We start from the raw sequence: 22,361 nt of genomic DNA on the forward strand, positions 1-22,361 counted from the left end.
AGGACTTGATAGAGTGGTCACGCAAATCACTTTTAAATACGGGTGAAGTGAACTCTTTGTGCGCGCCCACAAGACGTACGTACTGGTACTCTTACTACTAGTCAAAATTAACTATAAGTCCCCTTATAAAGTTTTACACTTTTCCGCAAAGCGTGCATATGCTCTTTCATAACGTATAACAAATTAATATTCAGATGTGTCAATTTTAGTAACAGTGTCCACCCTATAGGACATTAACGTTTTACTATAAACATTCTGCCGGTCTTTCTACCAATTCACAATGATACATATGATAATTAACACAAAATTCCATTCCACAAACCATCAATTTTCATAATGATTGGATCCAACATAAAAAGAACATTCAACATTTCCCTTTTGATAAAAATGTGATTTGTTGTTAATTTTTTGGTTTTTTACAACATCCTTAAGAGGTTGTAAAAAAGCAAAAAAAAATAATTATATTTGCTCCGCAAGTTTTGATGATTTGTTACCTATTATTTTGTATTAATACACATTTGCTCCAAAAGTTTTAGATTTTTACAATTTGAAACACGTACGTCTACCCTAAAACTTTTGAATTTATACTACACACTGAAATATGTATATTTATTGTATATGAATATTGTAGAAATATCACTCTTTAATTGTATGCCTTTTAATAAGTCAAAGTTTGATGTTAATATGTATAGTGGATCATACATAACTTTTTCTTATTTTAATTGAGTCAGGTTGATTTGGTCATGCATTATGTCACATTTGATATGATTGACCTATCTCACGGTCTCATCAAAATTAAACGGGAAGTGATAAATCTATAACATATTTTAACTATTCATAACAAATGTACATATTATATTGCATAGTGTATAATTATATAAAAAATGCATGGCCAAATAATATTATGAATTTATCATTTCCCAAATGAAACTAATTAATCTTATTCATTCTATATTTTTCTCGACCGGTTACTTTTTCCTTTGGCCTTAGTATTATTTTTCTACCACTAATTTGATTTGCTTTTAAACTTCTACTAATCATTAGATCCCGCTTTAACTAAGGCTGCCAATTTTTACACGAAACCTGTTAACACGACATGACATGTTCTTAACAGGTTTCGTGTTTGACCTTAACAGGTTTCGTGTCTTAACAGATCAGGACCTGTTAGGACATGTTAAGACTTGTTAAGGTTATACATACATATAAATACTAAGAATTGATTATTATGATTTGATGTATGATTTTTATAAGGTAAGATGTCTATGAACTTTTGTAATGTAAGGTTTATTATCATTATATAATAGTTGAGATTTGTAAAAGTTTTGTATCGTTATGTTTTTTTTTTAATAATACTCAAGAATTCTATAAAATATATGTTATCAAGTTTACTAACAGGTCTTAACAGGTGTACTTGTTAATTTTCGTGTCGTGTTCGTGTTTGAAAAAAATGACACGATTAGTTAATAGGTCGTGTTCGTGTTTGACATTAACAAATTCGTGTCTTAACAGGTTTCGTGTGACCTGTTATGCCAACCTTAACTTTAACTGAATTAAATATATAATATATTTATTTAAAAAATATATTTCATTAACATTTAAATTATATATATATATGTGGGTGGATTATTTTGAGTACAAGGGGAAAAAAAAGTACAAAAAGTAAAACCTTTTTTTTTCTCCGGCCACCTTCTTCTACGGTGACCGCCACACCTCATCCTTCTTCCTTCTTCTCCGGCGAACAACCACCTCCACCACCCCCGACGACATCTCCGACGACTTTTCAGGTGGATACGGTACGGGCCAGTGGCCCTTATATGTTTTAAGTTAACCGTCAAGGGATGCATATAGGAATCGTATGGATTTGATGGCGGCGATACAAGAGATGGTGACGGTTTGCTACAGTACGGGCGCAACCCTTACTGCCAGCACCGTGGTTGGGGATAAGGGCTGTCAATCTCTACCCAACTCAAACCCAACCGGATAAAAATCAGGTTAGGGTTGTGAAATCTTGACCCGTCAACCCGCCAACTCGCTAACCCACTAACCTGATTTTTTTCAAGTTGGGTTCGGGTTGACCCATTGGGTTAACAGGTCGACCTGCCAACCTGATAAGAATTTAAATTTATATGATTTTTTTAATAGGTCAACCCACCAACCCATTTGACCCGCCAACCCATGACCCATTTGACTTAAAATTTACCCACCAACCCACGACCCATATGACCTGTTTGACCTGAAATCAACCCGTCAATCCTCTAACCCACCAACCCATTTAACCCGCCAACCCGATTTTTTTCAAGTTGGTGGGTTGGGTTCGGGTTGACAGGTCATGGGTCAGGGTTGAAATTTCTGACCTGAAACTTTTAGTGAGTTGGGTTAGGGTTAGAGATTTTCGACCCGCCAACCCGTGAACCCAAACCCGCTAACCCGAACCCATTGACATCCCTAGTTGGGGTGGTCGGAGATGATGGTGGCTGGTGGTGGTTGTCTCACCGGAGAAGGAGGTAGGTGGCCAGCGGTGGTAGTCTCGCCGGAAAAGAAGCAGACTACTGGCCAGAGAAGGAGGAAGAAGGCTTGATCTAATATGTCCAAAGCTTTGATCTAACGGTTACGGAGTGTACTTTTGTACTTTTTTTTCCATGTGTACTTAAATTAACTTTCCTCTAGGGGTGGGTTATTTTGAGTACAAGGGAAAAAAATACAAAAAGTACAACATTCTTCTTTCTTCTCCGGCGATGGCCACACCTCCTCTTTCTTCCTTCTTCTCTGACGAACAACCAACGCCACCACCTCCAGCAACATCTCCAGTGAATTTTCCGGCGAGAATCAGGTTCATTTTTGGGTGGATACGGTATGGGCCAAAGGCCCTCATTCGTTCTAAACTGGTTGTCAAGGGACGCGTATAGGAATCATATGGATTTTATGGGTGGCGATCCTAGAGATGGTGACGGTTTGATATGGTACGGGAGAAGCCCTTACTGCTGGCACCGACGTCGTGGTTGGGGTGGTTGGAGATGATGGTGGTGGCGGTGTTTGTCTCGCCGGAGAATAAGGAGGTGGTGGTGGTTGGCGGCGACAGTCTAGCCGGAGAAGAAGGAAGAAGAACCTTGTACTTTTTGTACTTTTTAGATTGTGTGTACTATAATTATCTTTTCACTAGGGGTGGGTTATTTTGAGTACAAGGGGGGAAAAAGTACAAAAAGTACAACATTCTTCCTTTTTCTCCGGCGACCGCCACACCTCCTCATTCTTTCTTCTTCTTCGGTAAACAACCACCGCCGCCACCTCCGGCAACATCTCCGGCGACTTTTCGGCGAGAATCGGGTTCGTTTTTGGTGGATACGGTACGGGTCAGTGACCCTCATCCGTTCTAAACTGGTTGTCAAGTGACGCATATGGGAATCGTATGAATTTGATGGGCGGCGATCCAAGAGATGGTGACGGTTTGCTATGGTATGGGCGAAGCCCTTGCTGCCGGCGTCGGCACCGTGGTTTTAAAATAAAACAAGTATTAAACTTCTTCATTAATTATTGCAAATTTCTAAACTATGTTCGGCCAAACAGCTTCATATTGGGGCTGGAGCCCTAAAGCTGGAGCTTGGTACTAGGTGAGGGTTTGGATTTGGAGAGACTTATGTTTAAGTTTAAAGAGACAATTAAGGTTTTTTCTCTAATATATTATTCTGCCTTTGGACGTACTATTTGGGTCTTTTCCCTCTTACTAGGTAGTGGGTGAGAGGGTTTTTTTAGCGTGTGTCTAGTTAAAACAACATAGTCTAAACCCTCCGTTGTAATATTCGATCCGTGTCTATAAAAAGGGCAGCCTCTGGATATTCTTGGATGATATCTTCCTCAAAGAGATCTAGATATCTAGAGTGCAGCATCCAAATAAAGTTATTTTTTTAGTAAAAATAATAATAAAGAAAAAAAACTCCCAAAAGCTTTTTGTTACACAGCTCCATTATATATTAAGACTTTGTTGATTAAAATTGACTGAAAAACTCAAATTTAAATGAGAGTTCTTAGGTTAAATCATCAATGACCCCTAACTCTATTAGTAAAGGGTTTAATGAGACATTTCGTTTTTAATGAGAGTCTTTAGGTTTAATCTGAGAAACTACAAAAGCTATTTACATTAGTGTGAAAAAGTAAAAGGAAAATAACATCTAGCTGTTCAAATAAAAAACTTCTTATTGAATGTGAATGAAAAGAACTCCAATTTTACTATACAAATGATCAACCTTGGTATGAGTTGGAAGGTATTTTGGTCACTAGAATGCCTAGGAAACATAGGATTAATGAGATAATAGTTTATTGTACAGAAATTACTAGTTGTTAGAAACATGGGAGTATGTGTTTTATTTTATCTCATATCAATAAATAAATAAATAATGGTGAGTATCCATGCAACAAATCCAATCGGAGCTGTTGCTCGCCATATATTTTGGATCATAATAATTTGAGTTGTCATAAATAATCGATATATTTATAGTATATATTGCCGGTAGAGCTCAAATAAAAAAAAGTTTTATATATATGTTTTCTATCAATACTAACAACACTATAGACTCAAATATCTATTGTTTTATAGTAAGTTGGATTTTTTGTTTAAATTTTGCTAAATGAAGTCTTAAACTTAATTTTTTTAAGATGCATTATATAGTTGTATATTTATCATAAAATTCAAAAAGTCTTTGATATAAAAATGTATAATTTTTTATATGCACATTAAGTAAAGCCAAGACTTTATTTAATTTTTTTTTTATTCTACTTCCTAGAAACAATTTTGTAGTATCCTAAGACAATTCATGGGATCAAAACTCACAAAACTAGTATAAAAATATATATACTCAACTCAAGTTAAAAATAATATATTAAATATTAGGTTAATTTGTTGTAAAAAATTAGATTGTACATGCGCAATAAAGCGGTGGTGATAGAGGCGGTGGCGGGTGACGGTGGTGGAGGTGATGATTTGGTTATTAATGTAAAAATAATTGATATAAATGGGGTTAATGTAGATTTTTTAAGGGTTGATGGATGTATAATAATTTAATTAAAGATATCATATTGAAATTAGGTGTAGATATTAAAATTATTAAATTAAAGAAAAGAGTATTTTAGATAGTTTAAAGGTTGAAATTTGAAAAAATTAAAAATAGATGAGTTATTTATTTTATAGGTTTTAGGTAAAATTAAACAAGTATTAAAGTAAAACGTATAACACAATAAGTTTCTATTCACTGGAAATTATTGTGCAGACGTGCATTATAAAAATCATCGTGCATCAATTAAATCTTCGTGCATCAGTTTAACCATGATCTAAGGGTCAAGATCTTGTCTTATTTGTTTAACTTTAATACTTGTTTTACAATATTCAACCTCTTATTTTTATATTAAAGTAAAAAGTCAATATATCTATATTTATAATTCAAAAAAAAAAACCCTCCCGTATACGTGTCAACAAATGAACCGTAGATTTATATGCAAATGCTCAAGATTTAATGAAAAAAACTGGATTATGGATTGTAATTAAAGTCACGAAAATTAATTAATTGGTTAATAATGGGATTTCCTTTGATTAATAGATTTGGTTCGATTGTGTTGTGTGTTTGGGATTTAATTAATCAAATATTTTCAAATTACTTAGCTTTAATACAAAGACAAAAGCAAGTGGAGAATATCTACAGTAGATTGAAAGCACATGGAATAACAGAGAGGTTTTTATCACTTGACACCACACGATTTTCAAAGAAAAATCCCTTAAAAAATGCTGTTTCAAGATTGTATTTTTACAAATAAAAATAGATAAACTTATTTATGATCATAACCTCCAAATCAATCCAACCAAGCAACGGATCACCTTTAATCTTATTAAATATATTTGTTCTTTAATAAGTTCTTGTACTTCATCTTATTGTAACATGTACGTTTTGATTAGTGAAACTAATTACGAGCATTATTAACTACACACTAGTGGGTTACTCGCACAATGCGCCAAAAAAAGTATGACGGCAACAACGATTGTTGTTTATGACGGCATTGACTGGTGTAGATAATTGATGTAAAGAAACAATGTAATGTAGATATTTTAGATTATAAGGAGATTTACATATATATCCCACTTTTAAAACATAATTACATATATAACCAAAGCATACTTTAAAAACATTGTATTTATGCATTAAAAACTTGTACTTTGGATAAATATGTAATTATGTCTCTTAAGTATGATATATATGTAAATTTTCTTAGATTATAAGAGATATTAGATATATATATGGTGTAAACATGTAATTAAAGAGGTAACATATGCAGCGGTGGAACTTGAACGACAGTGTTGGAGAGGTCAAAATTTTGTTGGGGTTTTAAGTTTTATCTTTTTTGCATCTATGTTTGGTTTTTGAATGGGTAAAAACACATAAAAACTTTTATTTATCCTTAAATAATATATACTCATTGCTAAATATGGTCCAAAATTTTGGAGGGATTATAACTACCTTTGGTCTTTCGTATCTTCCGCCACTGAACCTATGTATATTCAGCATCCAAATTATATAATATATACTGTAACTTACAACAGGTTTATGGAATTTTTTAATAAGTAGTATGAATATAGTTTTCATTTGTTAGATGAATCTTTCTAGTTTCTATATAGTTTGTCATATGAAGACATTATCGTACAAACTAGAAACCTACTTTGATCAGATTCTCTTTTTCATTTGTGGTTTTAGTTGATATTGTCGTGTACAGAATTCGATTAATGAAAAATGACAATATATCCATGAGCCACGAATGCAAGCATGTGCTAATATTATTCAAATGAGAATTTTACTTTTTCTTTTGAAAATATTTATCTCTAAATTAATAAAATATAGATCTTCGTTAAATATATATGTTGAAGAAAACTTATATAAAATGATGTTTTATATAATAATAAAGTTACCTCGTCTGACCAATAGTAGTAAGTCAATTGTCTGTTATTTAAAGATACATACATGATATTCATTTTATTGATCACATGTCACCAAATGTGGAACAAGCGATAGAATGAGAATGGTTTTATCAGAAATTTACACATTGAAAGATACTCGTAAAACATTTTTAGATGAATGGTCATTTTCAAAAGAAAGCATGGCACAAGAAAAAGGAGGTGATGGGTTGATTCTTCATAAATTTTCATGTCCATATAAATAAAGAAGAGTTAAAGCATAAAAAAGCCATCAATTATCAAGTATATAGCATATAGGTCGTCTAATTTTTAGTAGTGATAGCGTTGTGAACTTTTTTTTTTAAAGCATAATTATACATTTGAAAAATCTAAATAAAACTGATCATTTTAAGAATCCAAGTTGTAACAAATCATTTAGTGTAAGCTATGTTATGCTATGTAATATCTAGCAAATCATTTATCTAAGCCAATGAAGTTTAAATCAATTGACGTTAATTATCTGATAACTAGTGTGGAGGTATGAACTATATCAATGTTCTAGCAGCCTCTCTACCTTTGGTAGGTATAAGGCTGTCTACATATCAACCTCCCCCATACACCGTCGAAAACGGTATTGGGACTCAAAACCCGTGAAAGACGGCATTGGGAGTTACTCTACTTGAAAACCAACTGGGTGGATCAGTAGTTGGAGCTCATGCCTCTAGAAATAGAGGTCATGGGTTCGATCCTCATGCCCAGCAAGGTTGGAAGTCTTTTTCTACCTATGGTAAAACCTGGAAGCAGCCTCTCTACCTTTGGTAGGGGTAATGCTGTCTACATATCAACCTCCCCCATACACCGTCGAAGACGGTATTGAGACTCAAAACCTGTGAAAGACGGCATTGGGAGTTACTCAAACACCATAACCCAAAAAGTGGATGGATCTCGTGAGGGTTTTTTTTATGAAAATTAATGATGTATAAATTTACTTTTTGCAAATAAGAAGTAAGTATAAATTTTATAAGAGAGTAAAATGCTTAAAAAGGCAAAGAATGAATAATGTGTTATTAAGTGTATAATTTTGCCCATGTATATTAGGAGAATAAACTAATACACTTTTGAAAACCATTCCAAAAGAAAAAAATTTTTTATTAGTAGTATTAAAATGGGTTCACATTTTGGAAAACAACAAAGTTAATTTCTTTTTAATACATGCCATGAGTTATATGGGCGTTCGAAAATGCGAGGAGTCTCACCCGCATTATTTGAAGATGCTCTAGCGATGTAATTGGTTTGTTTTCAACTTAATCAAGTGAAATAAGCTAAAACGATAAGCAATGATAATTAATAAAAACTCCTACCAACCAACCATGTGTAAAACTAGTAAAGAATTATAAATTGTGTTAGATAACAAAGCATCGTCATTATTTATTCTCGAGAACTTATAAAAATTTCGCCGTCAAAATTATACATATATTTTAATACTTTGAGGGTCAAAGAAAATGAACAAGCTAAGGAAAAGAGTATTTGAGGTAAGGAAAAAAAGTGTATATTTTTTCCAATTAAGTAATTAACATTGGTATTCGACATGCTATGCGAGCCAACTCATCCCAAAACAATCACCTATTTTGCCAATAGTTCGGAATCATCGTGGGTAAACCTCCGTAGCAACAAAAACATATTATTATTAATTTATTATTATCAATCATTATTATCTTATATGTAATTTTACCCTTGATAATCAAACTTATACTAATATGCCATCTTTATATTTCATAAAAAAACATCGGTGGAATATAAACAATAATGTTTTAATATAGAGATATTGTTTCTTCTAGAATCAAGTAACATAGAAATGCAATTTAAAGTTCATTGTTTAATTGTGTAGACATCATATCATTATAATAGAAAACAAAAGCAATATTGTAAAGTTTATTTGCTAGGCATGACTCATGAGTAAGTTGATTGATAAATAAAATACTCTTGATTTTAATTTAATATACTAACATAAAAGAAGATGCAATAATCCTCACAAGACATCAAAAGATATTGTACGTCTTTATCTTTAACATTTTTAGCTTGTGTACTATTATATTTTATCTGACATTTGTAAATCTTCCTTGTCAGAAGTACGCACATACTTTGGGCATGGACGCCTTAAATTTAACTATTCCTGTATTATTTTGTCGTAATAAATTCATGGATCTATATTTTCTTTTATTCACTACAATAAAAATGTCATTTATTTCCATTTACTTTAAATAAATGTGATTTTTTTTTAATTTGTTCACAGTTAAAATTTTTTATTAAGTATTCATATTTAAAAGTGTGAAGAAATTTGAAAAATCATAACATTTTTCACACTTATATATGTGAGAAAAAAAAGGTTCACATATGTAAAACTATATCAATTGTTCACATTTAGAAGTGTAATGAATAATTTGTAACACCAAATTTCTTCACACAAGGAAGGTGTGGAGAAATTAGGTGTTACAATTTGACTTTCACACTTTTAAGTGTGAATATATTTAACATTTGTTCACACTTTTATGTGTGAATTTTTTCTTTCCACGTATATAAGTGTGAAAAGATTATAATTTTTCAAAAATTTTCACACTTCTATATGTGTATACTTTTTAAACATTTTTAAACGTGAATAAATTAAGAAATTTCTTCACGCTTCTTTGAAGAAAGTGTGAATAAATAAATTTTTTTTTTTTAAATGATTCCAACACATTACACATAATAATTTGGGATTGCTAATGAGGAGACGAGTTAGTGGGTTTCCCTGGAACATGAAATTAATTGAGATAGAGGTTTCATTTGTCTAGGCCAGACCAGTTGGTGTATACCTTTAGCTACTAGGGTGTTACATACGGAATATCTGACATGATATTAGTTGTTCGTTAAAAGTTATATATTTAATGAACTCAATTCTTCAAAATAATTAGAAACTACTCATTAATTCAACTTGATAATTATCAATTTTATATGAAATATTTTTATAATTTAAGAGAATTTAAGTTTATTAAAGTCATTTACTTTTTCTAAAAGTTAAATGCATTATTAACCAATGATCCCGATCACGGTTAGCATTTTAGCAATCCCTAATAACTTTTGTATTCAACGATAATCTTACATAATAAATGAACAATAAAAGGCATGGGTTTCTTTGAATAATTTGCATAGGATTTGAGACTTGGTTGTTCTTATTTCTTACTATAAAAGTATTCTATTTTTAAAATAAAAAATAAAAAATTTATATTTTATTTTTTACTATAAAAGTATTCTATTTTTAAAATAAAAAATTTATATTTCCACATACACTTAACACCTATACAATTCAATATTTCTCTCGTCATGATCCATATTAATACGGGCAGTGATCCGTACACTATATACCATCAATTTTTAGCAACGACGAATGTTTTAACTATGTTATCCTCTACCAATTCAACTTTCCTTCTAACTTTCTCTTTGATGTAATGGTAAAAAAAGTCAAGAAAGAATTATTCCTCTGTAGCTTAATTTTGTAGTAGCACTTTTTTAGGAGTAATTTTAAAGGTTGTATACATTTAACAACGATTGATAAATGAGTAAACTGATAAGGTTTTTCTTGTTCATGCTATTGGGAAAAAAACAAACATTTTACTCAAATGTACACTGCCTAAACCGATTATCCATGTGATCAATTTCAAATTTTTTAATGGTCACATTCAAAATATTTACCCATCATGCTGTGTGACCATTAGATCAAAATACATTACCCGTGGTTACATTGATATTACCCTATATAGATAATACTTCATACAATAATTTATAAAACGAAATATTTATTAAAACAAAATTAGAGACTTCAGTTTCACAGGAATAATAATAGTATTTTTTTTTTCCTTGATAAGTTTTTAAAATAACCGACCTGGAAAACATAAAAGAAATGATATACAGTAATATCTTATAGCATCGGTAGAAATGTAATTACTAACTAAATATGTTATTACCAATCCATAGTCATCCAATGACTAATCCATCTTTGGATTGTGAGTTTTAACTAAAGCAATGGTCAATGGGAGTATAGTTTACGAGTAAATAATAATCAAACAGGTCGTTTTTATTTTTTAAAAGATACAGAGAATATATATTTCCAAATTGCATACATATACACCATAATTAATAAAAATAAAATTACAGCAATAATCATGGTAAAAAAAGAATGTAGCCACAATCACCACGAGGCGAGCTTTGCAAGAAATGTGGTTTCGGTCAAAGTGTCATATTAATTACAGAAGAAAAAACAATAAGTTCACCACAAGTTTCTATTAAAAGATTATAAATCACAACCTTTTTGTTGTCATACACAGTTGTTATTTATTAAAAGCCTGTGGTACTAAACTATGTAACAAACAACAAACTGTTGAAATCTTGAAAGTCAATATATCATAGCCCATATATCAGATAGTATTATATAGTCCGTGTGATATTGAATAAAGTTAAAAGTATCTGTGATTCTGTGAAAGGGCTATTAAATGGGCTGACATTATACACTGAAAGCCCAATTCTTTTTTCTTTTAATTGCCAATGAGTTTAGTATATTAATTAAAAATGTTGTGAACCTAATAAAATATATGAAACTTTATTTAGTTTTTTTCAAATTTTGTATGCTAAGAAGTATTAAATTATACTCCATAACATAACATGTAACATATAACTCGTTTTTTTTAAAAAAATATTATGTAGTGTAGATGATTTAGATCCTTACGATTACATAAACATAGTTGGTTTAATATAGACCTCATTTGTTCTCAAGGCTTATTTAACTAAGATATATATGGGCTACACAATGACAATATATTATAGTACAATTCAAGATTTCCAGTTATGAAAGAAAGATGAGAAGTATACTCTTCTAGATATGTTAACTTCACAATGGTAAAGTGAAAACAAAATTCTACTGTGTGAGCAACTACTAGCTTCTTTAATCATAAATAGGATCTAATATTTACCCGAACGAAGGCTATATAAGCCTTCGGGTAAATGTAAATATATGATTGTTTAAATATATGTCTTGTCATGTATAATCGACCTAGAGTTGTGGCCCGAATGTGGATCTGAGACATGTATTGCAACCCATTAGTCTGATCTCTACGAACGAGTAGCTAGAATAGTTAGCCTTTGGCCCTTGTGATTCAATTCTAACATGTAGCATATGGAAGGGATGTCTAATTGTATTCGGTTTGAGGGAATTGTATATTGTTAAGGTATCAATCTAAACCGAACGGAATATGTAAAATAAATAAATACAAATGCATATAAGCTATTGATTCTCTAATAATCCACTTCTACAAAAGTAGGAAGTAAGATTCGAACTTTAACAAATTTCTTCAATGTTTAAAATCTTACCATTTATCAATGGGCCACTAATCCATTGGCTTTCAATATATTCTAATTCCTCCCAAAATAGGGACATGTTTTGTTATACATTCATCACGGACATTGATATGCATTTGTTAAAATTATCACACATGGGATTATACATTCTACGAATTACACATACATTGATTGTTTATACCGTTCTTTAAAATTTGAATCAACGAGGTAAAGCCATCCAATTAAACTCTTATTAAAGTATGTACGGTATAGTCCCATATTAACTGATAAGGTCAATAATTTATAGTACGTCTTGTGTAATACATAGTGTACCTAGTTCATTTATATTCATTCAAAGTAACCAGGCTGGCCGATGAACTGAATTAGAGTCATACGTGAGTTAGAAAAGCCATAACAAAATATTAGATGTGATCACTTGTATAATGATTGAAAATTTTCTAAACACAAAAATTATTGTACTATAACTAAATTGTACTTGTTGAGAAAACTCGTGTAATAGTAACGCTTTCAACTACTCAAGTGTCAAACTATTTTGGAAAATGATTGATCTTCCTAAACATTAGTTTAAAAATCTTATTATAATCCTATGAATATATGACATGTGAATTTCATTAATTATCTATCATAATCTAATTTTCTTGAATGGCATCATTTTATAATTATTAGGCTAATAAGTTAAGAGGATATTATCTCCTAACTATTTTTACACACTAGTTTACTAAGTTTGTCACTATGGTTTTTATCTTTTAAGGAAAAAAATAATAATATATGTGACCCGGCTTATGTCGTTAACACTAGAAATATGACATTATCATTTATAATATCACTATTAGAACCATGAAAAATTAAAAGTAGCATTAGTGTGTTTTATGAGTAGTTAATCGGGGTTCCAAAAATTAATTTACAACTCTAATCTCAACAGAATAAGACTATGGATTGTTTGTGTCTCGAATCTCGTTTAACAAGTTGGACGGGTTACTCAATTGCTAAAATAGATCAGTTATATAGCTTTGGGCTATTACTTTTGTTTTAGGTTTGACGTATATAGTACCTTTTCATGATAAGTCCCATTATGTATTTTGCCTATTTTAATGTATTGGGTTAAAAGCCCATTAGATGTTAGCCCTTTTAATGTAATCGGGTTAAAAGTTAAAAAGTAGAAACAAATGGAAAAAGAAAAAGAAAAGAAAAGAAAAGGGAACAATCGTGCATTTTTACATAAAGGAAAAACAATATACAGGGAAATAGTTGTTTGACTCAATGTTTTATAAAATGGTATTTTAGTTGTTGACTCAATGTTTTATAAAATGGTATTTTAATCATATTGGTGTTAAACAATTTTTTGGTATATTGAAAATACTGACCGGTATGACTATTTTTTTTTATTTTATATTTTTTCATACAAGTCCAAAACTTGTTACAATTTAACAAAGATAATAAAAAATACAATTATAATTCATTCAAAAATAATTTTTTACAAAATATAAGTTTAGAGTTCACAAATAACAAAAGTAGCATTAAAGTATCATAAAAATAAACTTTTAAAAAAGTGAAAATACCGGAAAGGTAATACCAAAAAATACTAGGAATACCGGAAATACCGGACGGTATTGAATAGTGAAAATATCAAAAAAATATCAGGCTTAAAATACTGAAGTACCCTCCAGTACCGATAATACCGACCGATATTTAGCAAGATTTAAAACATTGCTTTACAGTGTATTAGAGAATATGAGGCCCTAGCATTATGAGAAATGATGAAAATTTTTACAGATAAATATTTTTGTTTCATTTATTAAAATCAGATACGACAAATAATAAAGCTATCATAATTTTTTTTATAAGGTAAAATAGGTCAAAATATAGAAAATGGCCTAAAATGTGTAAAAGATGACAATCAAACACGTGTTAAGACAATTAGTTGAATCTAAACATTTGTGCCCCGTAATAAGAGAACTTTGTTTACAAAAATTTTTATTTATCATTACTGTTTATTATAACTTAGCTTCAATTATCGGTTTAACTTAGCTTCAATTATCGGTTTATTCTAATCATAATTTATTTCATACTTAATATATTTTAAAATAAATTTGTCCGGACATTCTTTTAGTTACCGCAAGTTTCACCGCCGGTATAAAATCATTAAAAATTGGATTAAAAAGACTTAAAAAAAAAAGGATAAAATAAAATCTTGAAGATGATGAGATAAGGGTTTAAAGACCCACCTTTCATTTGCTCAGGTAATATAGATACATATATCGTCACCCAATACCAATATCACAGAACCTCCATTAAAGATACCTGCTTTCTTTATAGGGTAACTTTACTTCTCACCTGGGTATCTCTAATTTATGCAATTTAAGTATTAACAATCTTTTTTACATACTGGGTCAGTGTAAAGTTGTGAACTTTATAATCTTTTCCTTGGATTCTTGATGATGAAGTTATAAAGTTGTGAAATTTATTAATGTGTTTAGGACTTTAGATTACCCATGGAGGGCAAGTCTTTGAACTTAGTTTTGTGAATTGTTCCTTATCCCTAATTGATGATGTTAGTTTGTTGAAATTTTGTATGGCTTATCTGACTGCAGTAGAATTGGATAACATTTCACAAAGTTATATTCATTTTCATATAATGTAAAGATTAAATGTATGTGTGATTGTGGGGAAACTGTAAAAGTTGAATTTTTTTAATCCTTTTCCTAAGAAGGAATTCACCATAGATTAATTGTGTAGCATAATTTGAGTACATTGTTGGCTAAAACAATTATATTCATACTCAGGTCTTATCCTATATTCAATAACTTGGTTCTTATAAGAACATCCATATCGTATTCAGGATAATGTTTATTATATCCAAGATAACATATTTATTTGCTAATTGGACCACATGTTGTATATGGAGTTTAATTTGGATAATTTGTTATGAATTGGTAGAGGGTCTTTTCCAAGTAAGAGGCTCTCTTACTTTTTGAGCAGTGTAGTACTATATATATAAAGAAAAATAAAACATGTGCAAGGAACATGGATCGGAAAATAGGTTGGTTGGATATGGGCGTAATGGGTCGGGTTGAGCTGACTTGTGAACGCTATATCTGTCCTTCGAGTTTTGTAACAGTATAAGCATTTTAGGAGATTGGACATCCATTTTTATGTCATGGTTGACTTTTAACGTTTTGGCCCTGTTTCTGTTTAAGCTAATTTTTGAAATTTATCTGTTTGACCTGTGAATAATAAAGTATGACGCAACTTGACCAATTTGATGTTGATAACTGACACATTGTGTTTGCTTAGCAGGTGAAGAAGCTGATGAAGAATTAGCCTATTTACTGACCTAATTCAATTGAACTAAACCAGACCAAACTTGATTCATCTTTGGAGTCACGACATGACACCTGTTACCCCTTCATCGACAAGCAGTATTTCTCTCATCCCTGGGCCTACATTTTATACAAAAACAATCAATGGTTCGATAAAATGCTGCAGTTTACGAAGACCTACTAGTAGAACCCTATATGCTCAAGATTGTGTGTTACCTTTGTCAACATCCCTTAGATTATTTTCACATATTAGGACATTTGGCTCGCACTACAAACCAAGATTTGGCGTGCCATCAGCCACCGAGGTCGATGTAGCTGTGGAACAAGCTGATCAATCAGATTCCCCTGTTTCTGAGCAAGTTTCATCTCAAACATCAGAACCGACATCAACTGTTGATAAGATGAAACAAAGATCAAGACCAGTTAGAAAGAGTGAAATGCCACCAGTGAAAGATGAAGAATTGGTCCCTGGTGCAAGTTTCACGGGTAAAGTAAGATCGATACAACCATTTGGAGCTTTTGTTGACTTTGGTGCTTTCACAGACGGGCTGGTTCACGTTTCACGTTTAAGTGACGGCTATGTGAAGGATGTTGCAAGCGTAGTTTCGGTTGGACAGGAAGTGAAGGTAAAATTAGTGGAGGCTAACATTGAAACGGGGCGAATAGCATTGACCATGCGTGAAAGTGAGCCCGCTAGTGGTGGCGAGAGTTCTCGGCCTCCTAGAAAAACAGGTCAGAGGTCAAACCAGAGGCAAAACGAAGGGAGAAAAAGTACAAAGTTTGTGAAGGGTCAAGATCTCGAGGGCACGGTAAAGAATCTTACAAGATCAGGTGCTTTTATAAATCTCCCGGAAGGGGAAGAAGGGTTTTTGCCCGCCTCAGAAGAAGCTGATGAAGGGTTTGGAAGTATAATGGGTACTGGTTCATCGCTTGAGATTGGTCAAGAAGTCAAAGTTCGGGTCTTACGGATTGCAAGAGGTCAAGTAACACTGACCATGAAGAAAGATGAAGATAATAAAGCTTTAGACTCGCAGCTTCAAGGAAAAGTTTTTACAGCTACAAACCCTTTTCTTGTAGCGTTTCGTAAAAACAAAGATATTGCTTCATTTCTGGATGACAGGGAAAAGGTCGAGGAGACAATCGAGATTCCTGAAGCAGAAAATGAAAACGTTCCTAGTGAAGCCGATACTCAAGCATCCATTGAAGAGACTGAAGTCAAACCTGTTTCTGATGGGGAAGTCAAACTCGAAGTTACTTCTAATGAAGAGCAAGTAGAGATACCAGAGGAGACGAGTAGTACCACGAGCTCAAGTGAACAAGTAGATGTCCCTGTAGTCGAGGAAAATGTACTTGAAGGTTTGAGTTCTTGCTTTTCAGCTACTTATACTATTCATGTGCCTTTACTATATTGTAGTTACCTTTAGTTAATTTTATCTATTTTTGATCAACTCTAACTTGAAAAGCATCTGGCGCTGAGGAGGATGTAAAAATTGAACCGGTTTCTGATAGCATTACAAGCGAAGAGCAAATAGAGATACCCGAGGAGACAAGTAGTATAATGAGTTCAAGCGAACAGATAGATGTTCCTGTAACCCAGGAAAACGTGATTGAAGGTCTAAACTCTCGCTTTTCTGCTACTTATACTCATGATTAATGTACCTTTTAAATTGGTAAACTGCATCTAAAAGAAGGTACATACTTGATACTTCCATTCTGTTTCCTTTTCAAGGAGCATACTTCCAAAATGAATGTTTTGAGGTCTATACTTCTAAAAGTACATGTTGTATCGAAAGTACCCCGAAGTAGAAAATGAACTATCGTACATTTTGTATGCAATGAGCTTTCATCACAAAAAAATAATAATTTCTAACCTCAATTTGTTACTGATATCCACCTAAACTGAAATTATCGGATGAGGTAACTGAAATTATTCATGGATCAGGTGAGGATGTAAAAACCGAACTCGTTCCTGATGTAAATGGTAGTGTTACCAGTGAAGAGCAAGTAGAGATACTTGTGGAGGAAAGTAGTATTACAGGCTCAAGTGATCAAGTAGAGGCCCCTGTAACAGAGGAAACTGTGACCGCAGGTCTGCACTCTTACTCTTCAGCTACACATGTTCAGCTTTTATAGTTTTCTAGTTACATTATTGTATTTGTGATATCCATGGTAATTTGAAATGCATGAGGTGTTACAATGTGGTAACATGTAGGATTAATTTCCATGATAAGAAGCAAACTTTATGTTCGTTGATGTTTCAGGCATTGCACTTCCAAAACCACAAACAAGGGCTATACTTTGTTTTCGTTTCTGTTTGATGAACAATGAGTTACTGGTTCAGACGTTAACTGGTAACATCATCCCATAAATAGAAATGGAAATCAAGTGTAGTAATATATTTATGGATTCTAAAAACATGATAATAATACGGTGTAGTGTCCTGCATTTGATTACCAATAATGTCGTTTTTTTCAAATCAAAACAAGAATTTGGTTATGGTCTCTTAATGGTGGTGCTTAAAAATACCAGGCCCAAAACAAAAATGAGCATGACGTATTTACTTTATATAAACAAGTCACATTCATACGTGGTTCTCTTAAAATCTCAAATGGTTCGTTGTCCATGATTGTGAAGGCGTAGTCTCGTTTTCTTGCTTGCAGTGTAGATCATTGACATGGTTTCTTGTCGAGTCATCCAGGCTTTTCTTGAGTATGTGGCCTCTATGGATCAGAAAAGTTGTCATCTCCTTCAGCTGCGGTTTCCATCGCTCCTGTTTCAACGGGCTTTAGTCTAGTCGCTTCTTTGACAGATGGTCATTGTAGTTTTAGTTTAGCATCTTTTCTCATCATGTAGCTCACTATGTTTCTGGAGGCATTCCAATCTAATTGTTTCTGAAACAGTTTTCAGATAGGATCTCAATTTAGTCTATTGTAATTGCGAGAAGTTTTCAACTTTTGTTAAAGAATATCTTTTATAATCTGTCTAATTTGTTGTTGCCAAATAAATAGATAAACAATAAACAAGCATATTTCTATCATTTTCTTGCTCTCATTAATGTTCCACTGGTGGCTTTAAGAGAAGGTTTCATTTAAATATTTTCATGTTATGCATGATAAGGAACTCTAATTAGTAATCCATTGCTAGTAGATGCTGAAATTTCCTTGGCCACACCGGTTGATGAAGTTATAGAGAATCAAACTGAGGAACCGAAAGCACAAGTTGAAGGAGCTGTTGAAATCCCGGCTCTAGTTGATGACGTCATAGAAAAGCAAACTGAGGAACCAGAAGCAAAAGCTGAAACAGCTGCTGAAATTTCGGCTCCAGTTGAGGACAAAAAAGTTGAAGCGGCTGCCACTAAAGGTTAATTATTAATATAAGTTATATTCCCTTTCCGGTACTTGGTTCTATTTTTGTTGATTCTCTGATTCTTAGTATCTAATATCAGGCAATCACGTTCAAACTGCACATCCAAACATCCCCTATCCCCTACTCCCCTAGTAACACCTTCTATTTTCTATGGCAGCCACGATATCCCCTGCTCTTGTAAAGCAGCTTCGTGAAGAAACTGGTGCGGGTATGATGGACTGCAAGAAAGCACTTGCAGAAAACGAGGGTGATTTAGTCAAAGCTCAAGAGTACTTAAGGAAGAAAGGGTTAGCAAGTGCTGACAAAAAAGCAAGTCGGGCCACAGCTGAAGGTAGAATCGGTTCCTACATTCATGATAGCAGAATAGGTGTCCTCGTAGAAGTCAACTGCGAGACCGATTTTGTATCACGTGGAGACATATTTAAGGAATTAGTTAATGATTTAGCAATGCAAGTGGCGGCATGCCCTCAAGTTCAATATTTAGTTCCAGAAGACGTTCCCGCAGAGACCATCGAGAAAGAGAAAGCAATCGAAATGCAAAAAGAAGACCTTTTGTCAAAACCCGAGAATTTTAGGCCTAGAATTGTTGAGGGAAGAATCAAGAAGAGGCTTGATGAGCTGGCATTGCTTGAGCAGGCTTACATTAAGGATGATAAAGTTGTGGTTAAAGATTTTATAAAGTCAACCATTGCAACGATTGGAGAAAACATAAAAGTCAAACGGTTTGTGAGGTTCAACCTTGGTGAAGGGTTAGAAAAGAAATCACAAGATTTTGCTGCCGAAGTTGCTGCGCAAACTACAGCAAAGAAGGTCTCAGCACCAACAACCGAGCCAAAGCCTGCAGCAATGGAAACCGTTGACGCTGCTGATGTGTAAGTTGATTGTTTCTTTTTTATGTAGAAATGGCAATTTCAACCCATATATAAACAAATGTATCACTTTGGGTTATGTTTTATCTTCATGGGTCAGCTGGTTAAAGCTAAAGATTTAACTCAAAAGGAAACGGGCCAAATGCATAAAATATCTTAAATCACTTTCTTTATAAAGAGCTTACGAAATTTTTATAACTTTAACGATGTAGTTTCTAATAACACATTACTTCTATTTCAAAATGAAAGAGGAAAAGAATAAAATTTATTTGGGTCGGCCTAGCCAAACCTGTTTCAGCTATATTAGAAATGACCCGTTTTAATGCATTACCCAACCTGCTCACCCTCTTCTAATTTTTGGGGTGTAAAGTAGACGGTATATCGCCAAAAATTCTTTAGATGCCATTTCAACACAGCACCATGTGAAAAAGTGTGATTTACAACCCGATTATTGCAGTTAAAGATTCATTAAGACATGTGCTTGCATTGGTGAGTGATTTTTATTAGTTACTCATCTGTTCAAGAAAAGAAGTACAAATTGACTTTTAGGTCAAAATATATGAACTTTTCAACCAGACCTACAAAACTCAAGGAGCCAACCCTGGCTGCTTGTATTCTGTTTGGTTTTCTGTCCCAAAACTTTTTTTAGATTCTGGTTCATAGTTTGATTCTGTTTCAGATTTTGCCAAAATCAATTCTCTTTCTCTCTCTCTAATTTAATTTTATCTTTCGTAAACTTGAAATGACATGATTCTTTCTTTCTTTAGGGCTCCAAAAGCAACAATTTCAGCAACATTAGTGAAGCAACTACGTGAAGAAACTGGTGCAGGTATGATGGACTGCAAAAAGGCTCTTTCTGAAACCGGAGGTGACCTTGAGAAAGCCCAAGAATATCTCAGAAAGAAAGGTCTTTCAACCGCTGACAAGAAATCAAGCCGTTTAGCGGCTGAAGGTAGAATCGGGTCCTACATTCACGACTCCCGTATAGGAGTCCTAATAGAAGTCAACTGTGAAACAGACTTCGTGGGAAGAAGTGAAAAATTCAAAGAATTAGTCGATGATTTAGCCATGCAAGTTGTTGCATGCCCTAAGGTCGAGTATGTTTCCATTGAAGATATTCCCGAGAGCATCGTGAGCAAAGAGAGAGACATTGAGATGCAACGAGAGGATATTTTGTCAAAACCTGAGAGTATAAGGGGAAAGATCGTAGATGGGAGGGTAGCGAAGAGGCTCGGGGAGCTTGCTCTTCTTGAACAACCATTTCTTAAAGATGATTCAGTTCTTGTAAAAGATTTTGTGAAGCAAACCGTTGCAGCCATTGGTGAGAACATAAAGGTTAGGAGGTTTGTCCGGTTTACTCTAGGTGAGTCAATTGAGCCAAAGTCGGAATAAATAAAGTCTTGGAGTTGCTCTTGATGATGTTAAGAAGTTGAAAGAAATTGAGATGTCTAATGAGTTTTTTTGAGCAGGATGATTGAGGAAAAAAGCAGATGGTTTCTTTTGCATTTTTGCATTGTTGGAGGACTAGTTTTTCTCTTTGTGTTATTATTGAAGGGAGTTTTAGAAAATTTTATCAAGTGTTTCTTTGGCAGAAAAATCCAGCAATACCTATTCATGCCTCGTAAAAATTGTAACTTTATTTTTTTACTTTTATGCTACATAGTTTTTGATCCAAAATACACACAGCATATTTTGATTCTATGTATCAATGTTTATATCCTAATTTTGCTTTATGTTGTTTATTGAACTTATATGTTACCGAATTTTCTTGCTTACCATCTAATTAGATATTTAGATGTAGCATTCCATTGCTTTGCCGAATAGTGCAACACTTCTATTGCTCTCCTATAATCCCATTTTCACGGTTTAGGCTAGTTCCATTTCTAAGCACTGACAAAAAGGTTTACATGATATATAGAATGATCTTCTATTTATAAGGCGTGTTTCATTTTAATTATCTTTATCTTTTTCTTTACAATATAGGTTTACATGATATATAGTATGATCTTCTATTTATAAGGCGTGTTTCATTTTAATTATCTTTATCTTTTTCTTTACAATATTATAAAACATTTGTTCCCTCCAAAATTTTTAACTTTAAGTAGTTGATAACTTGATAACCTCAAAATACTTTTTTTTTCCATTAATTTAAACATCCAAGAATTACTTTTATGTTAATATCAACACTAGTACCACCACCACCATCCGTTACCGTCGTCGTCACACCGCTGCATCGCGTGGACATTTGTCTAGTATATCTATATCCATACATGTGGATATAGTTTAGGGGGATATGATTAGCCATATTTAAAACTGTTCAAACTAGCTATTTGATTTAAAAGAAACATGTGTTGGGTCGTGAAGGTTGAATTAAAGTTAATATAGTCAGATAACTTGGGCTACAAATGAAATATATAGAATAGCAATTTGGTTTACAAATGGACCGTATAAAAAAGCATTAGCAGGCAATTCTTGATTGTTTTTGTA

The 22,361-nt window shown here is 32.8% G+C and overlaps 1 protein-coding gene across 2 annotated transcripts; it reads left to right on the top strand.

Annotated features, from left to right (window-relative positions):
• Positions 1–14,530: 14,530 nt before the first annotated feature.
• LOC122595665 (polyprotein of EF-Ts, chloroplastic) lies at positions 14,531–21,607 on the top strand. 2 transcript variants are annotated; one of them, XM_043768082.1, is made up of 7 exons: positions 14,531–14,636; positions 15,617–16,995; positions 17,103–17,252; positions 17,582–17,728; positions 18,784–18,999; positions 19,163–19,877; positions 20,642–21,607. In XM_043768082.1, exons 2-7 carry the CDS (start codon positions 15,708–15,710, stop codon positions 21,264–21,266), a joined length of 3,141 nt encoding a protein of 1,046 aa, XP_043624017.1. In that variant the 5' UTR covers positions 14,531–14,636; positions 15,617–15,707; the 3' UTR covers positions 21,267–21,607. The 2 variants fall into 2 exon arrangements, with proteins under 2 accessions (XP_043624017.1, XP_043624019.1); XM_043768084.1 differs by having other exon boundaries at positions 18,787–18,999.
• The last annotated feature ends 754 nt before the right edge of the window (positions 21,608–22,361 follow it).

Source organism: Erigeron canadensis, chromosome 4 (genome assembly GCF_010389155.1).
Source record: "Erigeron canadensis isolate Cc75 chromosome 4, C_canadensis_v1, whole genome shotgun sequence".
In the NCBI taxonomy this organism is placed as follows: domain Eukaryota; kingdom Viridiplantae; phylum Streptophyta; class Magnoliopsida; order Asterales; family Asteraceae; genus Erigeron; species Erigeron canadensis.